Consider the following 17,204-nt stretch of genomic DNA (forward strand, 5'->3'; position numbering starts at 1 on the left):
GGGCCACAGCATTAATGCCCTGAAAAAACAGTGTCCACCCCTAATTTGCATAAATGCTGACCTAAATCTGTTTTCTTTTTTCTCATGAACAACTGCATTGCAACTGTCGTGGTTGCCTGTACTGCTACCTTGAAAATGAGTAACAGCAGTGACTTGCTGGTTGCCACCTGCCACAAAAGCCTGCTGCTGAACATTTGTTCAATGCAAAATCGGCACTTATTGTGTGAAATGAAGTTTCCATGAGCCCTTCAGACCTCAGCTTTGGAACTCTCAGTCCTCTTCCTTTATATGGAAAGAAATTCTCCATTAAAAATAAGCTGCTTTGGGTTGGTTGTGGGAAGGTGTTAATGGAGACCCTCTGCCCAGTGCTCCTGCGTGGGAAGGACCTCTTTAATAGCCCTGTCTTTCTGTTGCCCTTTCTCTATTGTTTCTTCTATTCTTTCTTAGACTGTTTCCTAATTGCTGCTGTCTAATCACCAGAGACCTTTCTTGTCTTTAATCTTCTATCCCAGAGCTATAAATTTAAGAGATTAGCTACTGAGCTAAGTCATCCTATATAACTTGGGATTTTGAGTGCCTCGGTGAGTGCACTGCTTTGGGCCCTCCTACCAGTTTTTCAAGAACTGAAGATCGTTGCCTTCTGAAACAATCGTCTTCAGAGTTGTTAAGTTCGGACCCATATGCTCCAGCCAAATTCACAAATAACAGACTTCGGTTCATTATCTAGACCCTGGAAAGAGAAAGACAGGGGCATACGACCAAGGTCTGAATGCAAGTGGTGGCTTTAGAACTTTTTGTAAAACTCATGTTTATTTTGAGTTTAATTTGTTTCAGCATCTTGTTTTCTAGACAAAGAACAATGCTACTAAACCCTTACCAATCTTACTGTGAATAAAAGTCTTTCCTGCCTTCAGAGAGAATAGGTCCACTAATATTGGCTTTATTCACTGATTTGAGTGGAATTTCTGCCTGAGTGGGACTTAAGGACTCAGTATGATGGGTGGTCATACATCGTAAGTGTATAGTTTAGCTGCATCCATAGCCTCCTTTAGAACGGTTTCCTTCTAACTCCAGTCCTCTGAACTGCATCTAAATTGGAGGCCTAAAAGCAACATTGGGCATATCTCCCTAAAGAGACCAGAAGTAGAAAATTAAGAGTTTAGGACTCAGTCAGGGGAATATTTACCACAGAACATCCATACTGTGGATTTTTAAGGCATATCTAGATTAAACCAGTCCTGGGTATCATGCTGATCTCACCTACTTGATGTTGCTGATAAAACTCACAAGAAAAAGAAAAGGGGCAATCTTGTCTGCCAATAGTGCAGTTTCACCTCATTCAGACTCTTTGAAAGTAATTTCTCCAGTGAACTTCTAATGCTCGTACAATATCTGTGAGTGGCTAATGTGTGTATCAGATTAAGGTGTAGTTCTAGATGCTGTACGTTTTGAGAATTTTGAGAGTGATTTCACAAATGAAAGTTGGATTCATAGTCTAAAATGTAGAACTGATTTCTAGGAATATCATAGATCAAGAACTGGCTACAAAGGAAACTGGGTTAGATAGTGACCAAGTGTAAAAAAAGAATTGACAGTCATGCCTTCACTTAATAAAGAAGGTAGAGATTATCTACAGCTTACAGTACTGTTTTTTGTTATCTTTATTTTTAAGAACTTAATTGACTATGTAAATCAATGAACAGTATGTGCTTGCGTATTCTTGTGCATGCAGCAATCAGTGCTGTTCTAATATACTTGTGGTAGAATTTGCTATCAGTCTGCACTGAGATAAATAGAAGCAGTTATAAAACAGCAGGACAATAAAACGGGCAGAAAATCCTTTCTGGATAATCAGCCGTGCAAATATAAATACAAAATAAGCAGAGCCAGGAAGGGATAGCCCAGAATTCTAAGATGAAATTAAAGTTTTGATTTGGAGACCCACCATCCTAGGGGATATTTTCATGCTTGAAATCAGCACTGTATTTTTTTGGAGTGAATTTCTGAAGCCTTTAAAAGATGAAAAGGTTTTTAAATAACTGAGCAGCAGCAAGAGATGGAACTGCTGCAATAGCTATAATGAAACAACTATCAGCCCTGTGCCTCAATAGCCTTTGGACTTTTGAATGACTTTCAAAGTCCTTTTAAAAGGCGAAAAAAACTATACACGCTTACATTGGAACAAGGCAACTCACATAAAGCTCTCTGACTTTTGAGTCTGGAGGCCTGAATTCAAACCCTGATTAAGTCACACAAGTCCAAATGATTTTTAGAGGTCACTACATGACATTTCTGCAAATTGCAAGTTCACCCAACAAGCTAATTCACTTACGTACTTAGTCACATGAGAGAATGGAGCACCTTTATGGGTGCTGTTACCTGTATAGGGACCTGACTGGCAGAACCCTGCAAATGGATCAATGACATGAATCTTCTATAACTAGAGGCAAAATTAATGTCACTTTTGATGTTATCTTTTGAGGAGGGAAGAGGTAGGGAAAATGGTCTATCAGCCACTTATATCAACAAGTAGAACGGATCAAGAGCAAGGGCCTGGTATACTAGCCTACAAGCTATGTTTGTGGAAAGCCCTGAAGATCTGCTCAGTCTGGGCCTAGGGTCTTTAGGAGTGACCTAGGAAAAAACCCCAACCAACCAACAACAACAACGAACTTTTAAGGGAATAGTTAAGAGAGAATTGTTTACATCCTCAAAGTGCAGCAGGTCCAGCACACTCTAGAATGTGAGTTTCTGTATCACTTAGCAATTACATGAATTTCAGTATTTCACTTTTGGGTAATGTGTTCTATGCTAACCTGAATTGAAATATATTTCATTACTTTTTTTTTCCTTTTACATATTAAACCTGGAGTAAGAGAGTGAGGTGGCAGTGCAGGAGGCTTATTTGAGCTCAGAATTTGTCTTTGATGTAAGGAATTCTCACTGTGTAACTAATGTTTTCAGTAGGAGTTCAGAATCCCTGTATTGCCAAACATGTTGCAGATGTAGGTAGCCCCCTCCAACTTTCACAGAAAAATAGGTAAGTCCCACAAGAAAGCACAAAGAGTACAGGTGGGGTGGGAAGAAGTGTAAATGGTGGGTTCCTGATCATATCTGTTTTCCCTCTCCTAGCAAAGTTGACTGTGGGAATTTCCCCATGGTACTTGCACAAACAAAATTTAATGTGCTGAGATTTTGTCAGCTAAATCCGCTTTTGAGATAGTTCATTTGCCATGGTAATCCATGTCCCTTTGGAACATTCCTAGTGCTAATAAAAGTTGGAACTTTGTGAAAACAAAACCCCGTACCACTGTTGTTCTCTTTAAGTCAAGGGAGAGGTTGAAATGTTTTTCTCTATTTTGAAATGAAATGCCAGTGGCCTTTGCCATTAGTTGAAGTTGTACAGTAAACTTGTGTGATGGCCATTTAAAATTACAGATTTAATTAAGACAGTAGTAAACACACCCAAGTCAATATTGACCTTGTGTCCCTCCAGCAAGCACAAACCGCAGTGCTGTAGAAGTCTGGGATCAGTAAGCATTTTCAACAGAAATAGCTTGCAATGGAAAAACAGTTCAGCTCAATCATTGTGTGCCACAGACATTTTGACCTGCTGGTATATGGATGCAAGTTTTAATTCTATTCCCATTCTCAGACGGAGACCTTATATTCCCCGTAATAGCTCAAACTGTTAAAGAACAGCTGACTACAAAGAAATGTGCACCCTACCTGAAAACAACTGAAATATGAATATAAAACTTTACTAAAGAATGAAATAATGTTGTGGACTCCAGTGATTATGTACAGGGGGCTAAGGATTCAGTGCTCTTGTGCAATATCAGTAATCTGTGGCTGAAAGGTGGTTAAAATTTGTTTGGGCTTTTTTCTATGCCTCAGAGTTTGTACAGTCTTCCCCAGCTGAGAAAATGTGCATATCCTTGAAAAGGTGGGGCCAGTGTTTGAGTGACGCAAATATGACTCAATGCTGTTAAAAGAAATATGCTTGGCAAATTCTACTGGTAACAGTACACTTCCTGCCTACTGTATGCAACAAAAAGCAAATACAGTTTGCTTCATATCTTTTATGTGTTCTTCATTGAAGGTAGTTCATATAATAGCAAAATGGCATTCCACTGTGACTGTGTAATTTCAGAGAAGATCAAACAGCTGTTTTACATGTTTGCACTTTGCTATCAAGCAGCTGACATGGTTGTAAGGCAGTGCTTCTGCATCTCTCCTCTCACCTTGTTCTTGCACAGATTGCAGCACTGTGGTAGGGCTCTTTCTGCAGGGCTCCTGCTTTTACACAGTCTTCCCAAAAAGTCCAAGCCAGTCAAGGTGTATCTTCTGCAGGACTGTGTGCTCTTACACCTCTGAGGTTGAGGCCAGCACTGCTTTCACTTGTCTTCTCTATCATGCTGTACAGGAAGCTTGGTCAGTTGTGGAGACTTCACCTTCTTGTCAGAGAGATCAGTCAGCATAGCAATGAACTATAGCTATACCCAAAGTTTTTCTAGAATAAACAGTTCTCCTGGATCAGAGCAGGTGTACTTGGGTGAGAACATCTACAGCAGATTCAACATAGTCTTTGTTGGAAGAGCTGAAGAAGAAACCTCTGCAGACTCCCATTTTTCTCAGATCTGTCTGCCCCTTTTCTCTCTTCTGGACACACACTGCTGCAGTTTCGTTGATTCTTTCCAAGGATTCTCTGTCACAAATTAATCTCTTCCCTTGATGACTTCTGTTGTCCTCATCAAGGCAGTCCTTTCTCGGATAATGGCTCCATTTAGCTCCTGCAGAAAGTTCTGTACAAATTGCCAATATTTCTAGCTCAGAGTGGAATTTTAATTTGCTCTTTCCATCATTACAGAGCATACAGAACAATTGGGGAACCAAGGTACGCATAGGAATTTTATTATTCTTCCCACTGCCTACGTAGGATGAATCTTGCCTACACTATCTGCTTTGATCCTACAGTAACTGTACAGCAGAATAGCCTGTCTAGAGCATCCTCTGCCCTGGTTCATGATGCCCTGTGCACTTCATCCAGCTCTGTTTTGCCTTTCTCCTGAGGACATTCTGAAAAAAAAAAGAAAGGTGTCGTGGTTTAAGACCAGGGCGTAAATTAGAACCACACAGTCTACTTCCCCCCCCCTCACCCTTTCTTCCTCCCCCTCCTGGAGGGACAGGGAGGAGAATCGAAAGAATGCAACTCCCACGGGTTGAGATAAGAACAGTTTAATAACTAAGGTATAACACAAATCACTACTGCTACCACCAATAATAATAATGATAAAGGAAATAACAAGGAAAGAGAATACAACACCTCACCACCCACCAACTGATACCTTGCCCCCCACCCAGCAGAGTTCCAGCCCTTCCAGGTAACTCTCAGTTCCACATCCTGGGCATGACGTGCTGTGGTATGGAATACCTCTTTGGCTAGTTTGGGCCAGGTGTCCTGTCTCTGCTTCCTCCTGGCTTCCCCTCCTCCCTGGCAGAGCATGAGACTCACAAAGTCCTTGGTCAGGGTAAACATTCTGACCAGCAACTGAAAACATCGGTTTTATCAGTATTATCTCCAGGCCGAAAGTCAAAAACACAGTGCTGCACCAGCTACTAAGAAGGAAAAAAAATGACTGCTACTGCTAAGACAGGACAAAAGGTTACAGATGTCTGTATATCCATATAGAATGCACATATGGAATTTATAAAATTCCATAATTGAAGTAACACAGTAAGAAGATCCCTAAAAATAAGTGCTTGGAGAGAATAACCAATCTTAAAATTTACCTTCTCCTTCAGTAGTTCAAAATAAAAGAAATGCAGTTGTCAAACAGCTTTTAACAGGAGGAACTGATTAAGTGCTGCTCCTTTCTTTGGATGTCATCAGTTCAGACTGAAGCTGGGTTGAACTCTCCAGTCTCTCCTTTTCATCCATCTGATGGTTCCAGCTACAAAATGTAGAGTATTGCAGAACAGTGATGAGGAGCAACTGTGTCTTGGAGCCAAATTCAAGACTATTAGGATGTTGATGCTTAGAAGGAAATTCTACCCAGAATAATAGCAAAGGCATCTGGAGTCCTTTGCTTATGTTTTAAGCCATTCAGAAGCAATTTTATCCCATTGTTCTGAAGTCCATAAAAGTAAGTTTGTTTTATTTTAGGTTTTCTATTTTTGCTTATTACAAGGTTTGCAGTTTTGTATTTTTTTTACCCCATCTCTGTTCTTTCACCTTGAGTCAGCTCTGAGACCTTAAATTCCCAGTCCTTATCACCTGTGTTAAAGACTCAGGAAGGCTGGAAGAGTATTTCAGGTTGATAAGATAAATGATGATACTTCTGACGATGCACTAGAATGTCTAGACTGAAACGCTTAAATCTTTTTTTCATTTTTTAGTCACCATGTACATTAAAATTCTGATTTTTTTTCCCAAGGAATTTCATAAAATGAGCTCCTTATCATCTATTTCTCCCAGTCCTGTGCCCCATCCCATTCAAATAAAGCACTTATGCATATCATTTAATTTCTGCAGGTAACAATAATGAGAATTGACTTCAATGGAATTATTGACCATTAACTTCAATGAAATTATTCATATGCCTCAAATTTTGCACATACATGAGTACTGGATTAAAAACCAACCAAGCAACGACAACTAATTAGATTTTAAATATTGAAGGATCTGCAAAGTGGAATCTTCATCCTTAGAGTAATAATGCACTAAGTCTAAATCCAGCTTTTTAAGGATATACAATGGGTAATAAGAAATAGAATTCTTTTATTTCTCCTTCTGTGAATGAAGTCAGATGGATACATGCTGTCTATAGACTTACTTGAGGTGTATGTGGAAACCAGACAGGAATTTCTCAAGTGAAAATGTGCTTTTTTCATGTCTTTATTGACATGACATGCAGCAGCCTCACACCATTCAGGCTCCAAACAAATCAGCAGATTCAGGATGTGTAGGATTTCAGTGCTAAAGAAGAAATCCCATAGTTTGCCCCACAGGTTGGAAAAAGTGCTTATGGAACCTAACATACATAGGAAGTCAATTTTAGTACTGTATCCCTTCTTGCCATCGCTTTAGTTCTGTTATACCTCATTGAAATCTTTCTGGGCTTCTTTTAAGAATTTATAGTTCTGTGAAAAAACTAGAAATTGTGAATGAGTAATTTCCTTGTTAAAACCAATATTAAGAACAGTGAGGCTTACAATAAGTTGCAAAATGCATAATTAATATATTTATCACAAGTATTGCATTAAAAAGAAACCAGTATAACATAAGTGTACCGTTTAGACATCAGAGAAAAATACAATTTGCAGGGTTTATTTGGCTAGCCAACAATACTAAATTTTTTGCATATTTAGGAGTTGGTTTGTGTCACAGTATTAATAGTCAGTCCGATTACCTACCTATGGGTTATTTAAGAGCATGAGTGCTAAAAAGGCAGTCTCAGATGTCTTCTATCTCTATGGAGAAGAAGTTGAGAGAAACCAAAGAGTCAAACCTTCACATCACAAGTCATCACAAGTCCTCTGCCTGCTCTGACTACTAGCAAAAGCTTTCAAGGCAAAGACTGCAACTACTGTAAAGCCAAGGTGTTCTTAAGCCCAAATCAGCTTGAGAAGTTAACCAGAGGAGAATGTTTGATTGAACACATAGTTTATTTTTTTGTTTGCAGATTAGCCTCAAAAATCATGCTGTTGCCAGTTACAGTTGTTAATTGGATGTTCTTGGGAACTGCCAGCAATATCCTTTTTCCCTTACGGGATGAATATTTTGTTCATCAGCTGTTTCTGCTGTTGTAATATATCTAGCATGAGGAAAGGTGGAAAAATAAATCTTTCAAAGTATTGCTTCTTCACTGGACAAATTTATCCATGCACCTTCTGGGAAATTCACCCCATCTTAGTTACTCCTGAAGCGTTAGGCTGATTTTATGAGATCTGTTTTGTTCACTGACTTGTATGAATGCAAAGCATTTTAGTCAATCTGTAAAGTTTCAGAAACAAAGCAGAGTTTAAACTATCTTGAAAGCAGCATAAAGATAAAATGGAAACAAAGGAAATAATAGAAGGGTTCCTTTCCAACCCTAACTATTCTATGATTTTATGATTCTATGATCCTCTGTTTATTTCAGTTGTTTTTATACCTGAGCTTTGACTAAAAAATTGTGAGGAAAACATTTTTCCTTCACAGTGCAGAACAGTCTCCCATCCTATAAAAACTGTTTCTAGTGTTGTTTAAGCAGAGTTTAACGTAGTAGTTCCATGAGCATATGTGTGAATGAAATGCATTCACCCAGATATCCATGGGAAGAGAAGGAACAAGGGAATGGAAAAGGAAAATTTATGTTTTAATCCAAACCTCTTTATTTTGTAATTGATCAGTGATAAATATCTAAATCTCACATTAGTATATGCATAGCCCTTTATGTATCCACGGAGCCATTCCTGCCAGGCTACCATTAAATCTTTGATCTAAGCTGAGAAAATCACTTCTACACATCCTTAGAGTTATGAAGGTACTTTTCTTGAAAAAGATGATTTTTCAAAATGAAGGCTTCAAGTAGGAAGATATATTCAGCAATGACTGTTACCTTTTCTTTCTAATATCTCCTGCTCCAAATATTCTCCAATTTTATATTGTTACAAGAAAGATTTCATTTAAACTAGAGATCTTGCTATTGGCCATGACTGTTACATTTGGCTAGATCATTTCCTGAGGCAGCAAATTCCTCAGATAGGCTGCATAAAATAGCATTTCTACACAGGATTTCCAAATTTACTGCCCTTTAATTTTATTGAGTACTCTCCTTCTATCGATTATTGTTACTCTGTGAAAGGTTATATACTTCATTATAGAATACTTCAAACACTTGACCTATATTTGAAAAAGACTATCATGACATTCTATATTCATTAGAAATCAATTAGCAATTTGTTCATGAAATAGGACTGGAGCCCTGGTGTCCTAGCTAACTTAGTTGCTATGATGCTGCAGCTCTCCAGTACTGTGCACTAAACAAGACAAACTTTTCAGCTTGCTGGTTTCCAGTAACAACTGCTCTTCTGTGGTGCATTAAACTTTTCCTGTAACTTTCAGTTATTTATGAAAGACATTTGGTACAAAGTGTAAGGGTGTGGGTGTATGAACTGTAAAGTCAGAAGAATTTGGTGAATTGTGTCTACCCCTCCCATTAAGTGACTGAAAGACCTCCACTATGTGCTTGGTGATGCTCAGCCATCATTTTAATAGATGATATGCCTCTGATATTTGATTTGAACTATGATGCCTGTGTAATAAATGTGATACTTGCAAAATGTGCCAGACTACTATTCCTGGGGAAAAACAAAACCCAAACTTGTAAACAAGTAAAGCATGCATATCTCCTGTGGCTTTACCAATATGACTTTCACCAGTGTCTTCTGAAGAACCAGAAGGCGTAGGCACAAATGTCTATTTATAAACAGACCTATTCCTTGGCCCCTACTGAAACTACTGGTTCTAATTGTGATCAGCCAACTTCATTATTAAAAATCCTGGCGTTATTTCTAGGAGATTATTTGTATCACTGAGAGAAGAGCCTTCTACTGGATGTTGAAATGCCATAGTCATGGTAGCAGTTAAGGATTATTGGCAAAGGTAAAGCTCTTCCCCAGTACACAAGGTCCATCAGACCTCAAATATGCTGAAATACCCTCTTTTAGTCATGATGATGAGTGATTTCTTTGACTTAGTGAGGCAAGGTTGTATCCCACTTTGCAGATTGGAAAGCTGAAGCATGGTGAGTCAAAATGATGTCCCCATGGTGGCAGGGAGGGTATGTAGCAAATCATGAGAAGGGAACTAAAATCATTATCTCCGAGGTTTCTGAGAAATGATGCTTTAATGTTTAGAAATGTATGAATTTTCTTACTCTTGAGAGTAGCGAGATACGAGTGTTGAGATGTGAACTGTGTAAGGTCAGGCAGTTTGACTCAGAAAGCAGAATTATTTCTTTAAATGGCAATTTGCAGATTCCCACCGATGCTGTGCTTCCAGCTGATCTAACAATTGTACTATTTGTGCTTAATCAGGTTGCAGTCACCTTGATTACTGTAGCTAGAATATTATAATTTAGGCCTACACTGGCTGACAGTCTTTGTTCAGAACTGTAAATTTAGAAGATAATCCACCTTGTCTGTTGAGGTTCATATGGTTAATAGTAAACACTCAGGGAGAAGAAATGCACTCAGTGACCAGAGAGATGAACTGTGTGTCCTGAGTTGTACTGTCCTTCCTACAGAGTAACCTGTAACCAAACCATTTTCTGTTCACTGTGGACAACAATGCAAAATATATTTTGCAGACCTTATTTTCTGCAGTCAGTAGTGTACAGATCACAGTATCACAGTATCAGAGAATGCTAGAGATTGGAAGGCACCTCAAAAGATCATCTAGTCCAATCCCCCTGCTGGAGCAGGAACACCTAGATGAGGTTACACATGGTAACACTCCTGATCTTGTCATGACCTTCTGCAGTTTCTCCACTTCAACAGCATAAATAGATAAAAACAGCTCTACTACCGAAGTTACACTTGACATGAAAGCCTCTAGCTGCAGTCAACAGCACATGTGTATTCGTGCTCACATGATTAATAGCTACATATTCGCAGAATTATGAGAAGTTTCCAGGATGCAGTTTCACTTGAACACAAGTGCAAGGTTTTTACTGATAACTATATGGGAGCATTGTGCTGTTGAGAACAGTCTATCCTGGGCTTCCAGGATACTTTCATTTTGGAGGAAGTATTTCCAGGTATTTGGAAGGATACAATCTCAGACAAGAATTCTATGTTTCTTAAATATTGATATATTGCTGTTACTGTTCTGAGAAAGTTTATCTCTTCCCCTCAACCCAAACTTCTGCCAAGCAGCCTGTATTGCTGCATTTCTCCAGCAGATGTTTTTCAAGAGCAAATAGTAAGCTCACAGTGTATCATCTCTTTATCAAAGGGAATTTTAAACATAATTTACCAAATTCCTAATGTTATATCAACATATAACATACATTTCTGTCATCTGTGGCTCAGTCCCACAATGTATAGAATAATCTCAACTTCTTCTAAAGAAAATGAGACATGAGAACACCAAACATACCAAACATAGGGAGTACAGCAACAGAGAGACAGACTGCCACATACTGATAGTTTCTCCACACTTGAGAAGCTATCACTGTCTCTTGCCTCTCAGTTGCTCTGTTACATATGCAACTGGGCAATAAAAAGGAGATGAAAAGCTGACCTCCTAAATATTCAGTCTGAGAAGTCCCAAATACTCTGCTGTACCAGAATGCAGGTCTATTTTTCAGGATTCATTTGTGCTGATGCTGGCTGGTACAATTCTTATGCAATTGTGCAGGCATTGGGAATAACCAGAGTACACTATATGCTGATTCTATACTTTACCAGGCCACAATGGAAGCTTCTTGCCATCTGGAAACTTCTTCATGCCAAAGTAGCACAAAAGGCACGCTGACATGCACCTGAATTCTGTACCCAGCACCCTGGTGTTTGCTATTTAGGATTCACTTGTACCACAGCTTTAAGTTTTTCTTTTCCAGCTAACTTTCCCAGCTGACAAAAAGAAAAAACCTGTCTAAAGATAAATGCCAGACAGATGAGGCTTTTTTATCACCATCTATCATAATTAGGGGGAAGTGGAGTCATCATTGTGCCTACATTGGTAAATTCTCATGGCAGTTTTTCAGAATAATCCATACTCATTGTTTGTGTGGATTGCTTTATATAGATAGTCATGTTCTTTGTAGAAGAGAGAGACTATTAAGTCTCATTTCTTTACTTATTTCCAGCTTTGGCAGTTACATTTTGCCTGCCTGATTTTTCCACTGTGATTTCAGGTGAAATCTTTACATGCCACAATGTTTTGTTCTCTCTAAAGCGCTGATGTGTTTACACCAGAGGTGTCTACTTTTTGGTCATGTTGGATGAAGTGTGGTTTGCAAACATAAAGAATATTTAGTATTATTTGTAAACTAACTGAACAAAAGTGTTAAAAGGGAAGCTGGTTAATATGCTTGGGGAATGTTAGATGTTCAGGTACTTTCTTTTGACCACCAAACGTATTAATCCTGCGAGGAAAGATCTGATGAACTGTTTTCACACAGGCAGATTTTTAGTTTACTTTTTAATGAGTCTACTTCAGTTGCAGCTGAAGGGGCCCTGAGGTAGAGTTCTGGATCGGCCCATTGACTGTGGACTTTGGCCAGACAAGGACTTTAGTGACTGTACTTTGAAAGAAAAATGGATAATGGGCTTTCACCCACAAAGAACTGCTTATATTGGTGTTATTCTCCCGCCTTGTCTTACTGAAGATCTGAAATTACTTTCCTGAGTTGTTACGAATCTTGAGTCAGATCACTTCCCTTGAAGTGTGTCTCAGAGCCCATGTATGGAAGAGTATTTCTTCTGTGATCACAACAAATGCTTAGGTTGCAGAGGAGAGGTCAACATACGATAAAATTTTCGAAAGCATGGAAGACAAAGGAACTAGGATGCTTTATGCCTTTAGGTACTTGCAAGTCTGCAATTTATGTTCATCAATCATTTTAGTGCTCCTGAAAACGTTAACCACCATCTGTTTCTTTAATGATGCTATGTCTGGCTCAGGAGATGAGTGTTTATGAAAAGTAGGGAAGAAAGGACTCTGATATTTTGATACTGTCATGAAAGTGAGATTCTATCAAGGTATTTAGCAACTTTCCAAAATGTTGAACTTTGAAGAAGACTTCAAGATAAATTGTGTTTATGTGCAGATACTTTTAGAATATATGGAGTATCTTATTATGTGATAGAGTTGCTCTACACATAGTACAGATTCTGGCGCTAAAGCAGTAGTCTGCCCGATTCATTTGCAGGTGCTTGTAGTACTGTAAAAGCCAGACCTTCGGTCTTGTGATTCAGTTTACAATCTCAATTTCTCTGAGTATTCAGTTGTGTAGGAATCAAATTTTGAAGGAAAGACTCATCCTTTAAGAAGATAAAGAAAGGTTGTGAGAAGGCTTCAGAAAACGCTTGACCAGGTTAGAATATGGTGAGCCTTGAAAGGTCCTTCCTCAAAAGCATACAGCTACTGCCCTCAGTGTGGTAAACTGTGAAGATTACCAGAGCATTGTCAGGGAAATTTGCCCACAGTTACCACTTGCTCTCTCTGAGGTACATGGGGAGTAAATGTGATCTGACAACACGCTGTGGCCATGCTTACCAAAACCTATCAGTAGTTTCACTGGCAGCAAATAGCATATGAATGTGCAGTGATTAGAAGTTTAGGAATCATCAGATGGACCCTTGTGGTGGTGTAAGAAAACTCCAGAAAGTGACAGTCTATACATCTAAAAAAAGTGCCAGTATGGCACGTGGTTACATCTCAGCCTACATGAATCCCTGCCTGTAAGGAAACAGCTAGATGAAAAATGCAGTCAAAGGAGGGCTCACATCAGAGAGAACATACAGAAACACATGCTATGATTATGTGTAAACCAACCACAGGCTCTGTTTACAAACCTTTCCCTCTATTCCTTTGCCTAATCATTTCTGCTTTCCCTCTCTGTCTTCTAACTTTCCTTCGTCTTTCCAGATGCAGGACGCTATGGGCTATGAGTTACCATGGGTGTATTTTGTCAGTCTGGTCATCTTTGGATCCTTTTTCGTTCTAAATCTGGTTCTTGGTGTGTTGAGCGGGTAAGCTGACAGTTTTGGTGTCCTTTTTCCAATGCTACAGGGCAAGACTCCATAATAAGGGCTCTTCCCTGTCACCAGGATTCTTTCAGGGGGATTAAAAATCTGAATCCAAGGAAGCTTCACATCAGCTGTCAAGTATTTTGGCAAAATGTTCAAACATTGCAAATAACAATACAGGTAAAAAAAGAGGTGTTCTTCTCTGGCAAAGAAATTCAATCTCAGGACATTCAAAATTGCTGTAATGTCAAGCTGTCATAAATTTCCAGAAAACTGGCTATTGAAAATCTTAACTGCTGGTGACTTGGGATCTCTTTGGCTGGAGCCTTGCAGTGCTCAGAATCTGAGCTTGTCTCACTAATTATCATTCCACTCTTCCAGGTCAATGATGCCATAGGAAGGGACTGGCCCTGGATCTATTTTGTTACACTAATCATCATAGGGTCATTTTTTGTACTTAACTTGGTTCTCGGTGTACTTAGCGGGTAAGCAGTACGAGGAAAACATTTTATTATTGTTTATTTTTTTAAATTTGTATTTCTATTCAAACTCTCTGATTACCAAAACAATGGGCAGCGGCGGGTTGATCTCAGGAACCTTAATAGAAGGCCTAGGGTACTGCTGCGCCAGTAGCAAAATACGGCATTCCTACTGGCATGGAAGGAGTCTTTTGACTAAATTGAAGGGATACAAGACAACTCTTTGCCTGTAACATGCTCCTCTACCTAAAACCTCTACCTGTACTTTGTGGGAAGAGGACAATTCTATGCTCCCCTGTGGGTGAAGCACAGCATTCACCAAAGAAGAAGGGGATTATAGTAAAATTTCTGGAAGAGTCAGTGGGACTGAAGGAGGAATGACAGCATGAGACAAATCCCTTCACATCTGTGGGATGAGATTCCTGCCAAATTATATCTTCTCACATGAGGAATATTCACATTACTTAATATTTCTAAAGCACAGCCTAATGGGAGACTATTTTCTCTGGAGAGTGTCTTGGACACACTTCTTCAATTAAGCACATTTTCTCTATTGTGCAGTTACAAGCCTAGCATGATGCAGGGAGAAAAGATCGCTTCCCTCTGACCTGTTCTAAGGATGAACAGAGAAGCAGGAGAAGTTCTTCTACTGCTTAAACGTTCCTAAGACATCTAGACACTTAGCTCTATCTCAGTTCTGCAGTATAACCCTCACTGCAAAGCACCATTTTAGTAGCTTTGATTTAAAAACAATTGATTCTGTCCCCAGTAGTTACAAACTTTACCGCCCCTGGGGAGCCACATGAGAGAAATCAAGCCAGAAAACATCCCTCACAAGATTTTTATAAAAAGATCTCATAGAATTAGGCCTCTAATTCCATATTTGGGCATGACTGGGTGTCTACAGGCATTCTATGTACATGGATAAATATGGTGTGAGGACTCTTATCCATCCTCTTCTTCTTAGTTTCCAACATCCTGCCTCCTTTAATGAGCTCTAAATTAATTTAGTCAGAGCCTGTACCTGCTGCCTGAGTGGGTAGCCCATAAGTCTCTTGTCTTTTGATCATAAGAGAGGGAAAATGATGTCTGAGCAAGAGAGGACTTGATGCCTCACAAAAATTATATCCTCAGTACTTGGGCCAACAGCATAAGAAGGGCAGTAGTGGAACTGGAGAAGACGATCCACTATTGGCCATCCTGCAAAGAGACAGGTAATAGCAGATCTACAAGAGATATTACTACTATCTTCATTACTCCACTGAAGGAGACATGCCGCTAAGACAGCTGCTGCAAAGAGTAGGGTTTCCAAGCAGTAATGGGAGTGGGGAAAAAAAACAACCCAGTAATGAAGTGTCAGGCAATAGTCTGGTTTTGGACAGTCTGGAGAGTGATACTCTGGCTACAATTTTAAAGCATTTCTCCCAGTGGATACTGTGATCAGCAGGTAAGGATGTCAGCAGAAGTGGAGGATGATAACCAGCTGACAGAGGGAAAATGATCTGTTGTATCAGAGGTGCACTCAAAGACCATATAAGACAGTGCTTGAAGATTATATAGTATCTGATTGGATAAACAGTGCCTGTGAGCCCAGCCCTGAGGAGTGCATGCTGTTGGAGCACTGCTAATTCAATTTACCTACACTTGGATTTGTCTCTGTACGTAATTGAAAATTGAATTTTCTCTCTCTTGTTTTTCAACTCAAGAAAGTGTTTTGGGGCCTGGATCTTCCACCTCCTGACATACTGCAGGTAGACCACCACAGTTAGTGGTAAGAGATGGAAACAATCTGTAGAGAGAACTGAAATCAAAGATGAAATTCACCTTGTTTAAGATGTGAGTCACTCTTTTCTGGCTGTGTTCACAGTGTTATGACAGCTGCACTGTTTCTGTATATTTTTTTCCCAACTGGAGAAAAAGTAAAAAGAGTTTGCATCCATGAAAAAAACCACAGAAATTATGGGAGAAGTGTTCTAAATTTTCTTCGGGCTAAATAAGCAGTTCTTAAACAATTAACTTTTTAAAGCAGTTCTAAATTCTGCTGAGTTGCAAAGTGTGTTCACTTTGCAGGTTCAGCTTTTTTTTAAATTCACTGTTGCTCTTAGTCTGATCCAGTAGATCAGATTGCTATTAGATGATCCACCTGTCCTATGTTAGATAGAAAGCAGCATTCTCAGGCATCTTTTTTTCTGTCTATTCTGGGCATCTCTGATTTCTTCCTATTTATCTATTTCAGGAACTTCACCAAGCATGTCATGTAGATTTCGTCAATGACAGATTAGCTTAGTTTTTGTAATCATGTCTGAATACGTAAGTGTAATTAATTGTACTCACAAAGACACCTTGATTGAACCTGAGAAATCAAATGCTGAGTTCTGCTCTGCTTAAAGAACTCATTTGAACTCATTTGTAATTTGTTTTTCCTCATGTATGTCATCTGTTCATGGTCCTTCTGATAAATTTACCAGTCTCACATGCTAAGATAAATAGGATGACAGAGTATTCATGTATGGAGCTATAATCCTCTTCCTCTGACTGAGCATAATATAAAATGCATTATTCCAAAGGAAATATCAAGTCAGAAAATCACACAGTAGACCTCCCCAAGCCCAGGCAAAAAGATTCCACATCATTGCTATGAGCAGTTAACCCCCTCTTAGAGGTCTCTTGATCACGTGTTGTCTGTTTCAGTCAATTACTGAGGAAAAATAACGGCTGCACACCTAAGCTTATAAATTCACATTTCATCTATATTTTGTCTAGCAGTGATTCAAATCCCAGGACACAGGCCAAATAAGCAGCTGCCTAAGGCAAATGAAGGGCTGGAGAACAGCCTTTTCTTCTGCTTTGAGAGGATCCTGGAAAACCCAGTTGGCTGCTTTTGATGTTCTTAGTGCCAAGGAAGAGGTCAGAGTGAATGGAAGGCTGGCTATGGTTTTAGCTCCTTCTGGAGCATTTTTTTGTGACCTTTCATGACTTTTC

The 17,204-nt window shown here is 39.2% G+C and overlaps 1 protein-coding gene across 1 annotated transcript in view; it reads left to right on the plus strand.

Moving 5' to 3' along the window:
* Positions 1-17,204, plus strand: part of CACNA1C (calcium voltage-gated channel subunit alpha1 C) — a gene marked incomplete at both ends in the record, with an annotated part of 484,825 nt that overhangs the window by 324,563 nt on the left and 143,058 nt on the right. Inside the window, one exon of the mRNA XM_080614946.1 lies at positions 14,125-14,228. Coding sequence (XP_080471072.1) covers positions 14,125-14,228 — 104 coding nt within the window. The remainder of the gene's footprint in view (positions 1-14,124; positions 14,229-17,204) is intronic.

This window comes from Psittacula echo, assembly GCF_963264785.1.
Source record: "Psittacula echo genome assembly, chromosome: 1".
NCBI classification, from domain to species: domain Eukaryota; kingdom Metazoa; phylum Chordata; class Aves; order Psittaciformes; family Psittacidae; genus Psittacula; species Psittacula echo.